The 19,178-nt window shown below is 46.9% G+C and overlaps 1 protein-coding gene across 1 annotated transcript in view; it reads left to right on the top strand.

Moving 5' to 3' along the window:
* LOC121530835 (protocadherin Fat 2) overlaps positions 1–19,178 on the top strand; it is a 76,449-nt gene that overhangs the window by 7,406 nt on the left and 49,865 nt on the right. The window contains exons 2-7 of the mRNA XM_041836102.2: positions 6,646–9,966; positions 10,492–10,803; positions 14,142–14,200; positions 16,221–16,331; positions 16,692–16,901; positions 17,213–17,420. Of these exons, the coding sequence (XP_041692036.1) occupies positions 6,663–9,966; positions 10,492–10,803; positions 14,142–14,200; positions 16,221–16,331; positions 16,692–16,901; positions 17,213–17,420 (4,204 nt within the window). The 5' untranslated portion in view covers positions 6,646–6,662. The remainder of the gene's footprint in view (positions 1–6,645; positions 9,967–10,491; positions 10,804–14,141; positions 14,201–16,220; positions 16,332–16,691; positions 16,902–17,212; positions 17,421–19,178) is intronic.

Genomic DNA, 19,178 nt, shown 5'->3' with positions numbered 1-19,178 from the left:
TGTGGACAGGTGTCTTTTATACTGATAACAAGTTCAAACAGGTGCCATTAATACAGGTAACGAGTGGAGGACAGAGGAGCCTCTTAAAGAAGAAGTTACAGGTCTGTGAGAGCCAGAAATCTTGCTTGTTTGTAGGTGACCAAATACTTATTTTCCACCATAATTTGCAAATAAATTCATTAAAAATGCTACAATGTGATTTTCTGGATTTTTTTTCTCAATTTGTCTGTCATAGTTGACGTGTACCTATGATGAAAATTACAGGCCTCTCTCATCTTTTTAAGTGGGAGAACTTGCACAATTGGTGGCTGACTAAATACTTTTTTTCCCCACTGTATTTTGAGTTTATCTCTATAATTATATTGTTTATGTTTTTTTAAGTATTGTTTGTGCATTGCCAGTCAGGGGTGACAGTCATTTTGGAGCCCACTGTACATTTTCCTCTCACTCCAGAGCTCTCTGATATCTCCTGTAAACTTCAGATGTTAGAGAAGGTCATGGAGATGGTATGGATCAGCTAAAGTGCTGAGAGAAGGTAAAATCACCATGCAGGAATACTGGAGACTGTATTGTTGCCAAATATTGCACTAAAAACCAGAACATTTCACCTAAAGGCCAATTATCCATTTGATTTATTTTGAGTTGTGGATATAATGTAACGATCCCGGCAGTCTGAGTCGGGTCCTGTCTGGTGACTAGTTTTTCTGTTCGTGATCTCCAGTTTCCCGAGGGTTCGGGAACGCTCCGGGGAGCTCTCTTGATTTCCGCACCTGCATCCCATCAGCAATCTGCACACCTGGTCCTGATCATCACCCTTCTTAGGCTCTGGCCTAACATCCATTCCCTGCCGGATCGTTAGCCATGAACAGTAGGTTTACCAGAGTATCAGTCTTAGAGCCTAGCGTTAGTTTTGTTGTTTTTGCACCTTGTTGGTTTGTTGCTTACTTACCCCCGTTTTGTTCCATCTGCAGTCACCCGTCCGGAACCTTCATCCAACCTCTGCCTGGTGGTCGGCGGCTGCCGACCAGGATGGGATCAACCACTGCACCCCCAACAACTAATCAACGCCGCCCGCTCTGTTCCCTGGATTATTCAGCATCACTCTTGAATTTGTAATAAACACTCACCTTCGTTTCAACTTACCTTGTCCTGGTCTGCTTCTGGGTTCTGGCTTAGCAACTCGTGACAGAACGATCCGGCCAGTAATGAACCCAGCGGACCTGGACTCTGTTCGCCATGCCATTACCCAGCAGGAGAAGATGTTGGGCCATCATAGCACGGTACTACAGGAGATCGCGTTGTCAGTTCGGAACCTTTCTACCGGTCTGACGGAGGTCCAGAACCAACGCAAGTGTCCGGTGGAGGATCCACTACCGGTTTCACCCATCTCGCCTGCCGCTTCTGAAGCTGTGTCCTTCCGTGAGCCCAAGGTTCCGACGCCGGATAAATATGAGGGGAGCTGGGAAGATGCCGTTCCTTCCTTATGCAGTGTGGATTAGTGTTCGATCTACAGCCCTACTCTTATGCCACAGACAAGGCTAGGATAGCCTTTGTGATTGAGTTGCTGCGTGGTCGAGCGCTGGAGTGGGCTTCAGCCGTTTGGGAACGACAGGATCCCTGCATGGCTTCATACCAGGGGTTCACGGCCGAGATGAGGAAGCTCTTCGACCATTCCGTCCGAGGGAGGGACGCAGCTAGGCGCCTGTTTTCGCTTCGCCAAGGAACTCGCAGCGTGGCCGACTTCGTGATCGAGTTCAAGACGTTGGCTGTGGAGAGTGGGTGGAATGAGGAGGCTCTGCAAGCGGCCTTTTACCAGGGTCTGTCGGAGCAGCTCAAGGATGAGTTGATCTCCTATCCGGAGCCTAGTGACCTGGACAGCTTGGTAGCCTTGTCTATTCGGGTGGATAATCGAGTCCGAGAGCGAAGGAGGGAGAAGCAATGGGTTCCGTCCAACCGATCAGCTTCTCAGGTTCCAGTCGGGTCGTCAAACTGCGCGGCTCGCTAAAGTTGGGAGGACTTTTAGCGAGCCAGTTTCGACCTCTCAATACCTCTGTCAGACCCCGTTTTCCGGCTACCCTTATGAACAGGAATCAGAGCTTAGCGATTAACGCTTTATCGATTCAGGTGCCGATGGAAGCTTTCTAGATGCCGAGTTGGTGGAACAGCTGGGGCTTTCCAAGGAGCAATTGCCGGGAAGCCATTGAAGCTACCACTCTGAACGGCAGTAGTCTGGCACGTATCACGATGAGGACTGAACCGGTTAAGATGCGGTTGTCGGGAATCATTCTGAGATGATTTCATTCTTCATTCTGCCGTCTTCCCATGTTCCTCTGGTCCTTGGATACCCCTGGCTGAAGGAACACAATCCCACGTTCGATTGGGTGACGGGCAAGGTAACGAGTTGGAGCCTTGATTGTCATGCTAACTGTCTCAAGACTGCCTGCCCCCATTCGGTTCCCAGTCAGGTGATTGAGGCTAAACCCCCAGATTTGTCCCTGGTTCCCGAGACATATCACGATTTGGGGGAAGTGTTCAGTAAGCAGAAGGCTCTGTCACTCCCTCCCCACCGACCATATGATTGTGCCATCAACCTGTTCCCTGGAGCTGTCTACCCCAAGGGAAGGTTATACAGTATCTCCCGACCTGAACGTGAGGCTTTGGAGACCTACATCAAGGAGTCCCTAGCTGCTGGTCTCGTTCGTCCCTCGTCATCACCCCTGGGGGGCAGGATTCTTCTTTGTGGGTAAGAAGGATGGCTCTCTTCGACCGTGTATTGATTATCGGGGGGTTGAATGACATCACGGTCAAGAACAAGTATCCCCTGCCCTTGATGAGTTCTGCCTTCGACTCCTTACAGGGTGCTACGGTGTTCACCAAGCTAGACCTACGCAATGCGTATCACATGGTCCGGATCAGAGAGGGGGACGAGTGGTTGACGGGTTTCAATACACCGATGGGTCACTTCGAGTATCAGGTGATGCCGTTTGGACTGACCAATGCTCCAGCGGTATTCCAGAGTATGGTGAACGACGTCCTGAGAGATATGATCGGTCTCTTTGTGTTTGTTTACCTGGATGACATTCTGATCTTCTCGAAGGAACCTTCCGACCACGTCCAGCATGTCCGGCAGGTTCTGCAGCGATTGTTGGAGAATCGCCTGTTCGTGAAGGCCGAGAAGTGCGAGTTTCACGCCCACACGACATCCTTTCTCGGGTACATCATCTCCAGGGGAGAGATTAGGATGGACCAGGAGAAGGTTAGAGCGGTTCTGGAATGGGCCCAGCCCGGTACGAGATTGCAGCTCCAGAGATTTTTGGGGTTTGCGAATTTCTACCGCAGATTCATCCGGGATTACAGCCGTGTGGCCGCTCCGTTAACTGCCTTGACTTCCAGTATCAGGACCTTCAAGTGGAATCCGGAGGCGGATCGAGCGTTTCTGGATTTGAAGAGGCGATTCACCAACGCACCGATTCTCTCTCAACCGGACACGGCCCGTCAGTTCGTCGTTGAAGTGGACGCGTCTGATGTGGGAGTTGGCGCCATCCTGTCGCAGCGATGCTCCACGGACAGTAAACTCCATCCCTGCGCCTACTACTCTCGTCGCCTTTCGCCTGCGGAGAGGAATTACGATGTGGGTAACCGGGAGCTTCTCGCGGTGAAACTTGCCTTGGAGGAGTGGCGCCACTGGTTGGAGGGGGCGGAGCAACCGTTTATTGTCTGGACTGACCACAAGAATCTTGCTTACGTGCAATCGGCTAAACGTCTCAACTCCCGTCAGGCCAGGTGGGCGTTGTTTTCGGACGATTCAAGTTTTCCCTGACGTTCCGACCTGGATCTAAGAACGGCAAGGCGGACGCCTTGTCCCGGATGTTCTCCAAGACGGAGGAGAGTGGGTCCAAGACCGAGACAATTCTCCCCCGGAACTGCGTCGTGGGAGCAGTTATGTGGAAGATTGAGGAGGAGGTGCTGGCGGCCCTTCGGACTCAGCCCGGTCCCGGTAACGGTCCACCCGGTCGGTTGTTTGTGCCTGAGTCGGTTCGTCCTGCTGTCCTCAAATGGTCCCACGCCAGCAAGATGGCTTGTCACCCTGGCGTGGCTCGGACAATGGCGTTTCTTCGCAGAGCGTTTTTGGTGGCCTGCCATGGCCGAGGATACTCGGGGGTTTTGTTGCTGCCTGTCCAGTGTGTGCGCAGAATAAGAGTACCAATCGGCCCAGCTCTGGACTACTTCACCCCCTTCCTATTCCCCGGCGACCATGGTCGCATCTGGCCCTGGACTTCGTCACTGGGTTGCCCGCTTCTGAGGGGAACACGGTCGTTCTGACTATCGTGGACAGATTCAGCAAGTTCGCCCACTTTGTGCCAATTGCCAAGCTTCCCTCTGCCTCGGAGACGTCCGAGATCCTGGTTAGGGAGGTTTTCAGGGTCCACGGTTTGCCCAGTGATATCGTTTCCGACCGTGGCCCTCAGTTTACCTCTGCTGTCTGGAAGTCCTTCTGTTTGGCCATTGGAGCTACAGTCAGTCTCACATCTGGTTTTCACCCCCAATCCAATGGTCAGGCGGAGAGAGCCAACCAGAAGATGGAATCCACGCTACGCTGCCTGGTCTCTTCCAACCCCACCTCCTGGGTCTCTCAGTTGCCTTGGGTTGAGTATGCCCACAATACTCTCCCTACATCTGCCACTGGGATGTCTCCCTTCCAGTGCCTGTATGGCTACCAACCTCCCCTGTTCCCTTCTCAGGAGAAGGAGCTCTCAGTGCCTTCTGTTCAGGCCCATATTCGTCGTTGCCACCGGACCTGGCATCGGGCCAGAAAGGCACTCCTTAGAGTTTCGGACCGGTATCAGCTCCAGGCGAATCGTCGCCGGATCCCCGCTCCCACCTATTCCATCGGAGATAGGGTCTGGTTGGCCACACGGGATCTTCCGTTACGGACTGAGTCTAGGAAGTTGTTGCCGAAGTTCATTGGTCCGTTTGTGGTGGAGAAGGTGATCAATCCGGTGGCAGTTCGACTCAAACTCCCGAGGACGCTCAGAGTCCATCCCACCTTTCATGTCTCCTGCCTCAAGCCTGTTTTCCTCAGTCCTCTGTTGCCTCCTCCGCCTCCTCCTCCTCCTCCTCGGATGATCGGAGGTGGTCCTGCCTACACGGTGCGTCGCATCATGGATTCCAGACGGCGGGGCCGGGGTTTCAGTATCTCGTGGACTGGGAGGGGTATGGTCCTGAAGAGAGGAGTTGGATTCCGCGGCGACAGGTCCTAGATGCTGACCTCATCAGTGACTTCTACCGCCTCCATCCTGGCGCTCCGGGAGTCCGCCCGGTGGCGTTCGGTCGGAGGGGGTACTGTAACGATCCCGGCAGTCTGAGTCGGGTCCTGTCTGGTGACTAGTTTTTCTGTTCGTGATCTCCAGTTTCCCGAGGGTTCGGGAACGCTCCGGGGAGCTCTCTTGATTTCCGCACCTGCATCCCATCAGCAATCTGCACACCTGGTCCTGATCATCACCCTTCTTAGGCTCTGGCCTAACATCCATTCCCTGCCGGATCGTTAGCCATGAACAGTAGGTTTACCAGAGTATCAGTCTTAGAGCCTAGCGTTAGTTTTGTTGTTTTTGCACCTTGTTGGTTTGTTGCTTACTTACCCCCGTTTTGTTCCATCTGCAGTCACCCGTCCGGAACCTTCATCCAACCTCTGCCTGGTGGTCGGCGGCTGCCGACCCAGGATGGGATCAACCACTGCACCCCCAACAACTAATCAACGCCGCCCGCTCTGTTCCCTGGATTATTCAGCATCACTCTTGAATTTGTAATAAACACTCACCTTCGTTTCAACTTACCTTGTCCTGGTCTGCTTCTGGGTTCTGGCTTAGCAACTCGTGACATATAATCCTAATGATTTGAATATTTGTAGTCTTCGTTTTTATTTGGCAAAATGTATAAATTATTGTTATGCAGTAGAGAAAAGTTTCCGTACTGTCCGTTCAGTCTTATGAATTGTTGAGCTTTAAATGCATTTACATTTAGGAGTAAAAAAAAATGTATGTCTGAACAACCTGCGCTGAACAGAAGACAGCTCAGAACACAGACGCAGTATTTACGTTTGGAGAAAGGATTTAACAAACCACCAAATCCTGTTTTATTCCTGTCATCACACAACAAATCATTTTTTTATTAACACATGCTGACAAAGGCTTTATAATGATGATTTGATTATCAGTTGTTGCACTCAAGAGAAAGGAGTAATGACATGGGGGAAAGGCACCACCTGTCTAATGCTGCTCTGAGGCTGTTTCTTGTCTTCAAACAATGTGTTGCTTTGCTTTGGTCAAGGCATGTTAGAACAGGAGACAAATACCTCACAGCAGGCTTTCACTGTGGTGTTGTGTCATTGGGTCATTGCTCTCACATTGTACTGCTCAGACAGGACCAGGCACTAAGGAAATGAGTGATATGTTCACAATCTGGTCAAAGAGCTGTATTTTGTATGGACTTGTACGTGAGTTTCGTACAGTATTGAACTCTAAAATGAAGATGTAATTTATATTTTTCCCCGCCATGTGAACAAAAATGTAACTGTCTCTCTCTCTCTCTCTCTCTCTCTCTCTCTCTCTCTCTCTCTCTCTCTCTCTCTCTCTCTCTCTCTCTCAGAGCTGAGGATCCTGGTGATGACAGTGAAGATGGTTTCAACAGACACAAGTACACTACTCTTAGTGGTAGCAGTCTTACTAAACCTAGTAGCAAGTAACGAGTACCACAAAATACCAACTAAATGGAGCTTGGGAAAGGAGCTTGGAAAGGACAGCTCTCCCATGAGGTTCACCTATCATCTCTACAATGCCACCATTAATGAGAACTCAGCCCCCAGGACTGCTGTGGACAGTCCCATCAAGATGGGTATCGTAGTAACCGATCCTTTCTGGGACATCAAGTTCAAACTCGTCTCTGGAGACGACGGCAGCCTATTCAAAGTGGAGGAAGTCAGAGTAGGGGATTTCTGCATTCTGCGAATCAAAACACGAAGCAGTAATTCTGCATCGCTAAACAGGGAAGTAAGAGATAGTTATACTCTCACCATTGAAGCCACTGAAATCACTTACGACTTCCAGGCCAGGACCAAAGTATCGATTCAGGTGCTTGACACCAACGATCTGAAACCGCTCTTCTACCCAGCCTCGTACAACGTGGTCATCGGGGAAGACGCTCCGTTGAAGTCCAGTGTGGTCAGGGTCAGTGCGACGGACGCGGACATTGGCGGCAACGCTGAGTTCTATTACTCCTTCACGAGTAGAGCCCATCCGTTCGCCGTTGATCCTTTCACAGGCGCCATCAGCCTCGTCAAGAGACTGAACCACAGCCGAGCGGACACATACGATCTCACTGTATTAGCTGAGGACAGGACCAAGAAGATATCTGGTGTTCAGAAGTTTGGCAATGTGGCCAGGGTTACAGTGACCATAGAAAAGGTCTCCTCGACCGCCCCCATCGTCAAACCTCTCCCGGTTGTCCTAGCTCAGAAGGACGAAGACGAGAAGATAACTATCGATGTCCATGTAGAGTCGGGTGTAAAGCCAGTTGAGTCCGTTAGTATTGTTGGTGGGGATCCACAGAGGTATTTTGAGATTATCCCATCCAGCCTGCAAGGCGATGGTTTCCAAGTGGTCTCCACCAAGAGGATAAATTGGTCACAGAGCCCATCTGGATTTAACCTCTCCCTTCAAGCTAAAGACAAGAGCGGTCCACCTTTAGTTTCTCCAGTTTCAGAAATCCACATCCCTCCCTATAAACAAATCCCGTTTAGCTTTCTGGAAGACACGTACATTATCACACTAAGTGAGTTTTCACCACCAACAACACATGTGGTCAGAGTTAGTGTGAGTCCAGCACATCTGAATGTTACATACCACATTAAAAGTAACTCTGATAGCCCCAAATTTAAGATGAACCCCAAAACAGGCATAATCGTTACCTCTGAGACTTTTGACTTTGAGAAAAAGTCTCGTTATGAATTTGATGTGTTAGCGAATCACGGCGAAGCCGAGACTCACATAGTCGTTGAGATAACTGACGAAAATGACAACGCCCCCAAATTCACCAAACCCTCATACCAAGCCACACTACCAGAGAATGCACCTATCGGCAGCAGCGTTCTAACAGTCTCTGCAATAGACGAGGACAGGGGCCGAAATGGTTTCGTGACCTATGCCATAGTCAACTCAGCTACTTCCCCATTCACAATAGACCCAATCAGTGGAGTGATCTCTACATCTGAGGATCTGGACTACGAGTTGATGAAGAGGTGGTATCATCTCAGAGTGTGGGCTTCGGACAGCGGCAGTCCCTTCAGTCATGTTTCTGAGTGCGCTGTGACGATCACCATGAGCAACGTCAACGATAACGCCCCTCTGTTTGAGCAGGTGGGATGCAACGCCACCATACCTGTAGATTTAGCGGTGAGAGAGCCAATTGCAGGGCTGTCTGCTGTTGACCTGGACGAACTACAACAGCTCAGATATGTGATCGAGTCAGGGAATGACCAAAAACTGTTTGACATCGACGCTGCATCAGGAGTCATTAAACTGATCAAACAGATACCCACAGCTTCGATAAAGACTGAATTACCTTCGTTCAGACTCAGAATCACAGCAACAGATGGTAAACATACCTCTGATCCCTCTGTTGTTACTGTTACTGTTGTCAAACAGGGCACTGAAGCCACCGTCAGTTGTCAGGAGACTGGGATTTTCAAACAGCTTACAGACAAACTGATAGAATCCATAAAGCCAGTGTTGACTATCCAGGATGAGGAATCTTTCTCGGACGTTTATATCATCAACCGCCACTCTCCTAAGTTCAACTCTGGCATCCCGAGTACTATTGACATCAGAGAGGACTTCCCTTTGAATTCAACTATCCTTCACTTCAAGGCTACGGATAACGACACCGGATTCAACAGCAAGCTTGTGTACGCCATCTCAAGTGGAAATGAAGACGGGTGTTTCTCCATTGGTATTTTCTCTGGGGAGCTTCAGCTTGTGTGTCCTTTAGACCGAGAAACCAAAGAGTTCTACATTTTGAATGTAACTGTCTATGACTTAGGAAGCCCACAAACCTCAGCATGGAAATTTCTCGCCGTGAATCTATTGGATGTTAACGACAACCGACCAGTATTCGACCAATCCAGGTATGTCGTGCACATCCCAGAGAACACAGAGGTTGACACGAGGATATTCCAAGTGCACGCAACAGATTTAGACTCTGAGGGCAATGGAAACATCTTATATTCGATGCTAACTCTAACCAGTCTTTTCAAGATCAATGAACTCACTGGAGAAGTGAAGGTGTCTGGTCGTTTAGACAGAGAGTCCTTTCCCAGACATGACCTGAAGATAGAGGCTATAGATCAGTCTAAAACAGACCCACAGCTCTTCTCTATGACCGATCTTGTGGTCGTGTTGGAGGACATCAACGACAATCCTCCCAAGTTCGTCCCCAAGATCTACAACATCAAAGTCCCTGAGGACGTTCCCTTGGGGACGGTGCTACTGTGGGTCGAGAGCTACGACTTAGACCTGGGTAGCGGTGGACAGATCAGCTACAACCTGAAGAACAGTGAGAACGGGGCCTTTTTTCTGGACGCGTCGACGGGATCTCTAACCCTTGAGAAGGAACTGGACTTCGAGAGGAGACAGTCTTACAACCTGACGGTTCGAGCGGTTGACCATGGCCTTCCTCGGTCACTGTCCTCCTCCTGCTTCATCGAGGTGGAGGTCCTGGATGTGAATGAGAACCTGAATAGGCCAGTCTTCTCCATGTTTGTCTATGAGGCCTCAGTGATGGAGGACTCTCCTGTGGGAACCTCAGTGTTGACGCTGACAGCAGCAGACAGGGATCTGGGGAGAGACGGAGTCGTCAGGTACCACATCCACGATGGATCTGGCCTGGGAGTTTTCATGATCGATGAGGAAACAGGTAAATATGTGTGTGTGTGTGTGATAATAGTAGAAACTTCACTATTTGATACAATTTTCTTTAGCATGAATATATTGCTGTTACAGTAGATGAGAAGAGGAATGACAGTTGATAAAGACTGTGGTAAAAATGGTGTGTTGAAAAATGGAAAATGGGATGTGCAATGTTAAAATAATCTGAGGCTTCTTGGGACCTGTCTATGTTCCTACATAATGGACACTTTACAGCTGATAGCCTGTGACCTCACAAAGCATCACATTCCATTAGCATGCTTCAATCCTGTTGGAAAAATGCTCTGTCATTGTAGTGCTGAAACCCTGCACTGATGCACCAGGCCTCGCTTTCAGATTGTCACTCCTACTTAGAATCTTTTACATTTGATAGCTGATTGGTCCTCCAGTTGAACCAAATAACAACTTCTGGGTAAACCTAGACGATTTAACAAAGTTGTTCATCACCTGTCAGCAAAAAAATGAAAATACAAGATGGATGACATTATAAATGATTTCTCCTTCTGTTTTGCAGGGGTGATCCGCACGGCTGAGGCGTTGGACCGCGAGGCCGTCCCACACTACTGGCTGTCGGTCTATGCCAAAGACCTGGGCACCATCCCTCTGGTGACCTGGACAGACGTATTTCTGGAAGTCTTGGACATCAATGATAACCCTCCCCAGCTGTCCCAGCCGGTCTACTTCGGCTCCGTCCTGGAAAACATGCCTAATGACAAGTCAGTGCTTCGGGTCACTGCTACTGATGTGGACAGCTCCTCGGAGGGGAAACTCACCTTCCAGCTGTTGGAGTCACAGCGGATGTATTTCACCATCAACCCCAAGACAGGTAATGGACACATTTCACAACACACACACACACACACACACACACACACACACACACACACACACACACACACACACACACACACACACACACACACACACACACACACACACACACACACACACACACACACACACACACACACACACACACACACCCTCACATGGTAATCAGTCCCTGAGGTGTCACTTGGGGCAGTCGGGTGGTGAACTAACTGAACTAACTGAACTAACTGAACTAACTGAACTAACTGAACTATCTGAACTAACTGAACTAACTGAACTAACTGAACTAACTGAACTATCTGAACTAACTGAACTAACTGAACTAACTGAACTAACTGAACTAACTGAACTAACTGAACTAACTGAACTAACTGAACTAACGTTTCTCAGGCATGTTTAGTCTGTATGCCACTACCCTGATATCAACGCAGGTTGTGATCCAGACAGCCTCACCCAGATTTCAACACAAACAGCTAAAACAGGTTTTCTGATCTCTTAAATGCTTTAATTTGGCAGGAGAATTGGCCTGATAAAGGGACAGAAGCAGCATGGGAAATCTTTACCAAATGACATAACAGTAGTGGATAGCGAATCAGTGGATAGGATCATAGCAGGGTGTGTTTATTGTCATAAGACTTGTCCTGGAGGCAGAGCTGAGCAATTTCCCCTTGGGCCAGCTGCAAAGTCTAAATTAACTTTTTGGTCTTAATTTAAGGTTAGGGTTAGGCATTAGGGTTAGCAGTGTGGTTAAGGTTAGGGTTAAGGTTGGGGTTAGGTATAAAATCAGACTTTGTGGCTGTGCCATCCACAGACCACTCTGCAGAGCTGCCTCCAGGGCAAGATTCATGACGAAAGATGCTAACCTGATAGATTGTATTGGCTAACTCCTGCTACACACATTATAGTAGTAAAGCATCCACAGTCCTAAAACGTTGAGTATTTTATGAAAATAACAGGCTCTGGAAGGTTCTCAGAGGTTTTCTTCAAGTGAAGACCATAAAGCCAAATAAACACTGTTAGAAAAACAGACTTGTGGGAAGGAAGAAGAGTGAACCAGCTGCCTGGGGCTCAGACATTGACAGGTGTGCTGGGTCATTCCGCCAATTCGGTGCCCTTTTGAGAAGCGTAACTTGGTAAATACAAACATTTGATTTCAGCTCATTTTAACATTCTGTCATAAAGAGCACATGTTCAAAAAACATGTTTTCCTATCTCAAGAGGTTTATAAAAAAAAAGACTATAGTAAGTGCCTATTAAAGGCAGTGGTGGAGAAAGTACCCATTTGTCATACTTGAGTAAAAGTAAAGATACTTTAATAGAAAATGACTCAAGTAAAATTGAAAGTCACCTAGTAAAATACTACTTGAGTAAAAGTCTAAAAGTATTTGGTTTTAAATATACTTAAGAATCAAAAGTAAATGTAATTGCTAAAATATACAGTACCAGTCAAAAGCTTGGACACACCTACTCATTCAGGGGTTTTTCTTTATTTTTACTATTTTCTACATTGTAGAATAATAGTGAAGACCTCAAAACTATGAAGTAACACATATGCAATCATGTAGTAACCAAAAAAGTGTTAAACAAGTCCAAATATATTTTATATTTGAGATTATTCAAATAGCCACCCTCTGCCTTGATGACAGCTTTGCACACTCTTGGCATTCTCTCAACCAGCTTCACCTGGAATATTTTTCCAACAGTCTTGAAGGAGTTCCCACATATGCTGAGCACTTGTTGGCTGCTTTTCCTTCACTCTGTCGTCTGATTCATTCCAAACCATCTCAATTGGGTTGAGATTGGGGGATTGTGGAGGCCAGGTCATCTGATGCAGCACTCCATCACTCTTCTTCTTGGTAAAATAGCGCTTACACAGCCTGGAGGTGTGTTGGGGCATTGTCCTGTTGAATAACAAATGATAGTCCCAATAAGCCGAAATCAGATGGGATGGCGTATCGCTGCAGAATGCTGTGGTAGCCATGCTGGTTAAGTGTGTCTTGAATTCTAAATAAATCACAGACAGTGTCACTAGTAAAGCACCCCCACACCATAACACCTCCTCCTCCATGCTTTACGGTGGGAAATATACATGCAGAGATCATCTGTTCACCCACACCGCGTCTCAAAAAGCCACAGCGGTTGGAACCAAAAATCTCCAATTTGGACTCCAGACCAAAGGACAAATTTCCAACGGTCTAATGTCCATTGCCCATGTTTCTTGGCCCAAGCAAGTCTCTTCTTCTCATTGGTGTCCTTTAGTAGTGGTTTCTTTGCAGCAATTCGACCATGGATTATTAGCAAAAAGCAATTTTTTAAGCAAGAGTTTAGCTAGGACTGTCTGGGAGTAGTCTAAGTGAGGGACCTAATTGGAGGGATGTGTAACCTGAAAACTCGCTGTTATTGGCAGAGAGGAGGGCAAACTCTCTTTGTTATTGGTCTATTAACTTATCCAAAAAGCGTACCCATGCAAACAAGTGGAAATTTCAGGCGGTCATTTCAAACAGCTCTTATACTAAACATTCTTATCACCATTTTCACAATTTCACAGTATTATTCCAACCGCATAGTGTGGAAATGTATATAAAACACTGGGAAATCATGTTTTTGACTGCACTGCCCCTTTAAGTGCCAAAGAAAGTAACAGGGTTGACCTTAACAGGGTTGATGACTTTTTCTTAAATCAGCCATAAATCCCATTGTGACAGGGGGAATGAAATCATGTTGTGCGTGACAGGAAGTGGCAATTGAATGCATGCTTCATTTCTAGCCTGTCTATCCATGAGTAACAGAGTTGACTTGTTATGCTCGACCCGCTCAGTTTTACACCACAAAACACCAGGAAATGGCCAAAAAGAATAGAACCAGCACACCTGCTTTTACTCTATGAATTTACTTTTAGATGTTCAATGTTTCTTTTGAAAAAAATATTTTAAAATGAATCGTTTCACCCTATTAAAACAAGAGTTCAGTTCACGTAACAGGGTTGACCTTAAAATGAGCGACCAATCACATGAAGTAAATAATAATCTTTAGAAATTACTTTTTCAAAGCAACAAAATAACTGCAAAAGGTAGTAATTTCATGGAACGACCCTGCTACTGCTGTCCATGTGGGAAAGACTCCATAATGACACATGACTGTAAGTCGCTTTGGATAAAAGCGTCTGCTAAATGGCATATTATTATTATTATATTATACTATCCATGTGGGAAAGACTCCATATTGACGACCCTGTTCCTTCTTCCTCCTTCGTTCCCATCTTCCCCCTCTCAATTCAATTAAATCACTCTCTGCCCCCCTCTGCCCCTCCCCCCTCTCTCTCTATTTTCTTAGGCGTCATCAGCACTCTGAGCTCTCTGGACCGGGAACAGAAGTCTGAGCACAGTATCGAGGTGAGAAACTGAGACAACTGCTTTTTATTAAACAACGTGCATTTTTTATGAGATCGTTAAAAGGCCTATAATGAGAGTTTAAACTAGCCTATAAATGATCCATAATGTGTGTGGTCTTGATAAAGAACATTGTTCACAAAATATATGTGACTTATGATACATACAACTTTATAAATTAATTTAAGTCTTAATCAATCCTCCAAATCCTGCTGTTAGACTAACCCCTCTTCCTCCATATCCTGCTGTTAGACTAACCCCTCTTCCTCCATATCCTGCTGGTAGACTAACCCCTCTTCCTCCATATCCTGCTGTTAGACTAACCCCTCTTCCTCCATATCCTGCTGTTAGACTAACCCCTCTTCCTCCATATCCTGCTGTTAGACTAACCCCTCTTCCTCCATATCCTGCTGGTAGACTAACCCCTCTTCCTCCATATCCTGCTGGTAGACTAACCCCTCTTCTTCCATTTCCTACTGTTAGACTAACCCAGTGCTTCTCAATTATTTTCTGTTATATTTTTGCTGATCTTGTCTGTGACCTGATGGAGGTGTTTATCTTTCCCTTGAAGCTGTAGATTTAGTTCATTTAGCTTTCCAAATATGTCACTCAGGTAGGCCAGTTTTGCCAGGAAGTTCTCATCACAAAATTGTTCTGCGAGGTCGTTCTTGTGCTCCTGCTCCGAAAACATTCTTATCTGCTCTCTGAGCTCAAAAACATCGGGACAAGACTTTTCCTCGTGACAGCCACCTTGCTTCACTGTGAAACAGCACAGCTTGATGTTCAGCTCCCATCTCCTCACAGTTAGCAGAGAAGACTCTTGTTTTTAGTGGTCTGGTCTTTATAAAATTGACTACACCTACAATGTCAGTCATAACCTCACTTAATTCAGAGGAAAGGTGCCTTGATGCCAGTGCTTCTCTGTGTATAACACAGTGTGTCCACTCAGCATTAGGTGAGGCCTTCTTGATGAGTGCCCGAAGTCCTTTTCTCATCCCTGCCATGGTCTGTGCACCATCACTGCAAACACCAATGCAGTTCTCCCACTTTAGCCCATTCTCAGTCAGGAAGCAGTCCAGCTTTTTGAATAGCTCTTCAGCTGTGGCTCTGTCTCTGACATATTTACAAAAAAGTAGATCCTCACACGGGGAGTTTGTCATGTCAAAACGTACATAAGCGATAAACAAACAGTCTTTGTTGCTGTGTCAGTTGCTTCATCGAACTGTAAGGCAAAACGTTTGTCTTTGAGTTTATCTACCAGCTGTTCTTTAAGATCGTTAGCAATGTCATTTATACGTCTGGCGACAGTGTCATTGGACAGAGGGATAGTTTTTTTTTTTGCAGCAGCACTTGCGTCATCCAGCATGACAGAGACCATGTCTAATGCTGCAGGCAGTATCAGCTCCTCTGCTATGGAGTGTTTTTTTTGTTGCTCTGAGCAATTCGGTACGCCACCTTATATGATGCTAACAGTGCTCGCTGGTTTACTGAAGTAGCATTCACAAAGCGGGACGATTGTTGGCAATATTCGGCACGTTTTCGCTGAAAAAACTCAAACGGCTTATCAGCGTGATTGGGCTGTAATGTCTTTAAGTGACGCCTTAATTTATTTGGTCGCAGTGAAGCCAAGCGCTACATACGCTTCGTCATGTTTCCTCGTCTTAGCTTTCGGGAGACTTACGTTTGTCTCATTATCTCAGTCTCTCTCCGCCTTTCTTTTCATCCCAGTTGAATATGTTTCCATGGTGTCTCTTCAGGGTTTGTTATCTGCACTTCATATCTCCTGCTCTGTGCTGTGTGCTCTTGTTCGATGCAAAAAAACCTACACCCTGCGGCAAAAAAAAGCATGTTCCACGGGGTCACACGCGCCCCCCCCATGCAAAAAATAACTACTCCCTGCGGCAAAAAAAGCATGTTCCACGGGGTCACACGCGCCCCCCCGGCATCGCTCCGAGCCCCCACAGGGGGGCGTGCCCCACTATTTGAGAAGGACTAACCCCTCTTCCCCTTCTTCTCCTCTCAGGTGATAGTGTCAGACAACGGAGCCCCTGCTCTCCACTCCACCTGTACAGTGATCATCCAGGTGCTGGATGAGAATGACAACAGACCCCAGTTCAACCACAAGCTCTTCCAGGTCTGCTTCTGCTGGTTCTTTGGGGTCTCGGGTCAGCGTCCCAAATGGCACCCTATTCCCTACATAGTCTGCGTTCATACAGGCAGCCCAATTCTGATATTCTTTCCACCAATTGATTTTTTCACCAATCACATCAGATCTTTTCACATCGTATCTTTCTCAGAGCTGATCTTGATTGGTCAAAAGCCATTGTGCACTACTTCTTACTAGGACCGTGTATGGATCTGATAAAAAGTAGTGCACTATTTAGGGATTAGGATGCCATTCAGCCCCACTTACTATTAAAGTACTTTCTACTGCTGATGTAATAAAGGGCTTTTATAAATAAATGTGACTGGGTGATTCATTGATTGTTTCCAGGTCAAACTACCTGAGCAACACAGGCGTCAGGGGGCAGAGCCACAGGTGGAGGTGTGCCGGATGGTTGCCAAGGACGACGATGAAGGGCCTAATGCTGAGGTCACCTTCAGTCTCCAGGACAACCAGGACGAGAGGTTTGAGATCCATCCAGACACCGGGGTGGTGACGGCACGGAGGGACTTCACAGCAGGCAACTACAGCATCCTCACGGTAGGTGGACCAAGATCATAATACAACCACATAGTTACATGTTCCACAGATCCTTCTGCTTTTCACAACCACACACAGTGGTGGAGCACTCTGTAGGACACCTCCTATCCTTAAACAAAATACAACCACGTCTTCTTTCATGGCTCTCATTCACATGCAGGGAGTGTGTAAACTTGCATGTGAAGTTGCATGTGAACACCATTGTGATGAACACCAACCCTGTCATGTTCTCATGTACTGTGATGAGTAACGCAAAGATCCACACCAGTTCAATAACACGTGCTCTCCACCCCATCCCTTCCCTCTGTCAGATCAAAGCAGAGGACCACGGGAGCCCGGCGAGGTCGTCAACAGTCCGCCTCGACGTAGAGTGGATCCCCAAGCCGACGCCCACCTCCGAGCCGTTGACGTTTGACGAGCCACACTTCACCTTCGCTGTCATGGAGACGGATCCTGTCACTCACATGGTGGGGATCATCCTCACAGAGACGCAGAGGCTGCTGTGGTATGACGTCACAGGTCAGCACTAACACCGTTAACTCTGATGTGTGGACGTGTGCTGTATGTTGTGTGTAGATGATATGGACCAAAGTACAGCGAAGTGTTTTTCAGTGTGTAGAATTACAGCCTATTTTATAGAAACTAACATCCTGGAAAATATGATCAGATTTGTGTAATTTGATGTTGCTATAGCAATAGTTATGTTAGTTGACACAGTAAAGGCTTAGAGTAACGTTACCGTGAAAGTAGCTGTTTTATTATGGGATGAGTCAAAATGAAGATGATATGTGAACGTTTCACACATTATCGGCATGTCCTTAAAGGCAAGACAAAACATGACCCGTCAAAAGATTGCACCATGTAAACTATGATGGTAGTAGATTGAGTTCATGTCACTCTGCTGCTGAACAGAGCAGCAGGCCTGGTCTCAGTGTGGCAGATAACACCTCAGCTAGAGGCAGGGGCCCAGTGTGTGTGTGTGTGTGTGTGTGTGTGTGTGTGTGTGTGTGTGTGTGTGTGTGTGTGTGTGTGTGTGTGTGTGTGTGCGTGTGTGCGTGTGCGTGTGTGTGCGTGCCCTACACCCCAGCAAGGGGAGAACAGAGCCATATTTCCTCAGATGAAGGGCCAGGACACTACAGGACAGATAGAGTCTAACTCTGATGGGTCATCTGCCTTACATGGCCCTGTGTCAAAACATGCTGCTAAACTTTGCTAAAGTATTAGTCTAGCTCTTTCACAATTAAATTAACTTTGATTAACTTGGAAAAAAGAAGGATTGATCCCAAACATCAAGTACGGTAGCACTTTAAAATAACACTATAGTATTAACATTTCTGCTGCATAAATATGTTTGTGAAAATATTCCAATGAAAGCAAGCCTTTGTGGTGGGACATGCAATGCATTTGGAAAGTATTCAGACCCCTTGACTTTTTCCACATTTTGTTACGTTAAAGCCTTATTCTAAAATTGATAAAGTAAAACATGTTTCTCATCAGTCTATACACAATACCTCATAATGACAAAGGTTTTTAGAAATGTTTGCAAATGTATAAATAAATAAAAACAGAAATACCTTATTTACATAAGTATGCAGACCCTTTGCTATGAGACTTGAAATTGAGCTCAGGTGCATCCTGTTTCCATTGATCATCCTTGAGATGTTTCTACAACTTGATTCGAATCCACCTGTGGTAAATTCAATTAATTGGACATGATTTGGAAAGGCACACACCTGTCTATATAAGGTCCCACAGTTGACAGTGCATGTCAGAGCCAAAACCAGGTAATGAGGTCGAAGGAATTGTCCGTAGAGCTCCGAGACAGGATTGTGTCGAGGTACAGATCTCGGGAAGGGTACCAAAACATTTCTGCAGCATTGAAGGTCCCTAAGAACACAGTGGCCTCCATCATTCTTAAATGGAAGAAGTTTGGAACCACCAAGACTCTTCCTAGAGCTGGCCACCCGGCCAAACTGAGCCATCAGGGAAGAAGGGCCTTGGTCAGGGAGGTGACCAAGAACCCGATGGTCACTCTGACAGAGCTCCAGAGTTCCTCTGTGGAGATGGGAGAACCTTCCAGAAGGATAACCATCTCTGCAGCACTCCACCAATCAGGCCTTTATGGTAGAGTGCCAGACGGAAGACACTCCTCAGTAAAAGGCACATGACGGCCCGCTTGGAGTTTGCCAAAAGGCACCTAAAGGACTCTCAGACCATGAGAAACGAAATCATCTGGTCTGATGAAACCAAGATTGAACTCTTTGGCCTGAATGCCAA

The sequence above is a fragment of the Coregonus clupeaformis genome, chromosome 2, assembly GCF_020615455.1.
Source record: "Coregonus clupeaformis isolate EN_2021a chromosome 2, ASM2061545v1, whole genome shotgun sequence".
NCBI lineage: Eukaryota > Metazoa > Chordata > Actinopteri > Salmoniformes > Salmonidae > Coregonus > Coregonus clupeaformis.
Note: the sequence above shows the minus strand (reverse complement) of the source record. Positions and strands in the feature narration are given on the sequence as shown.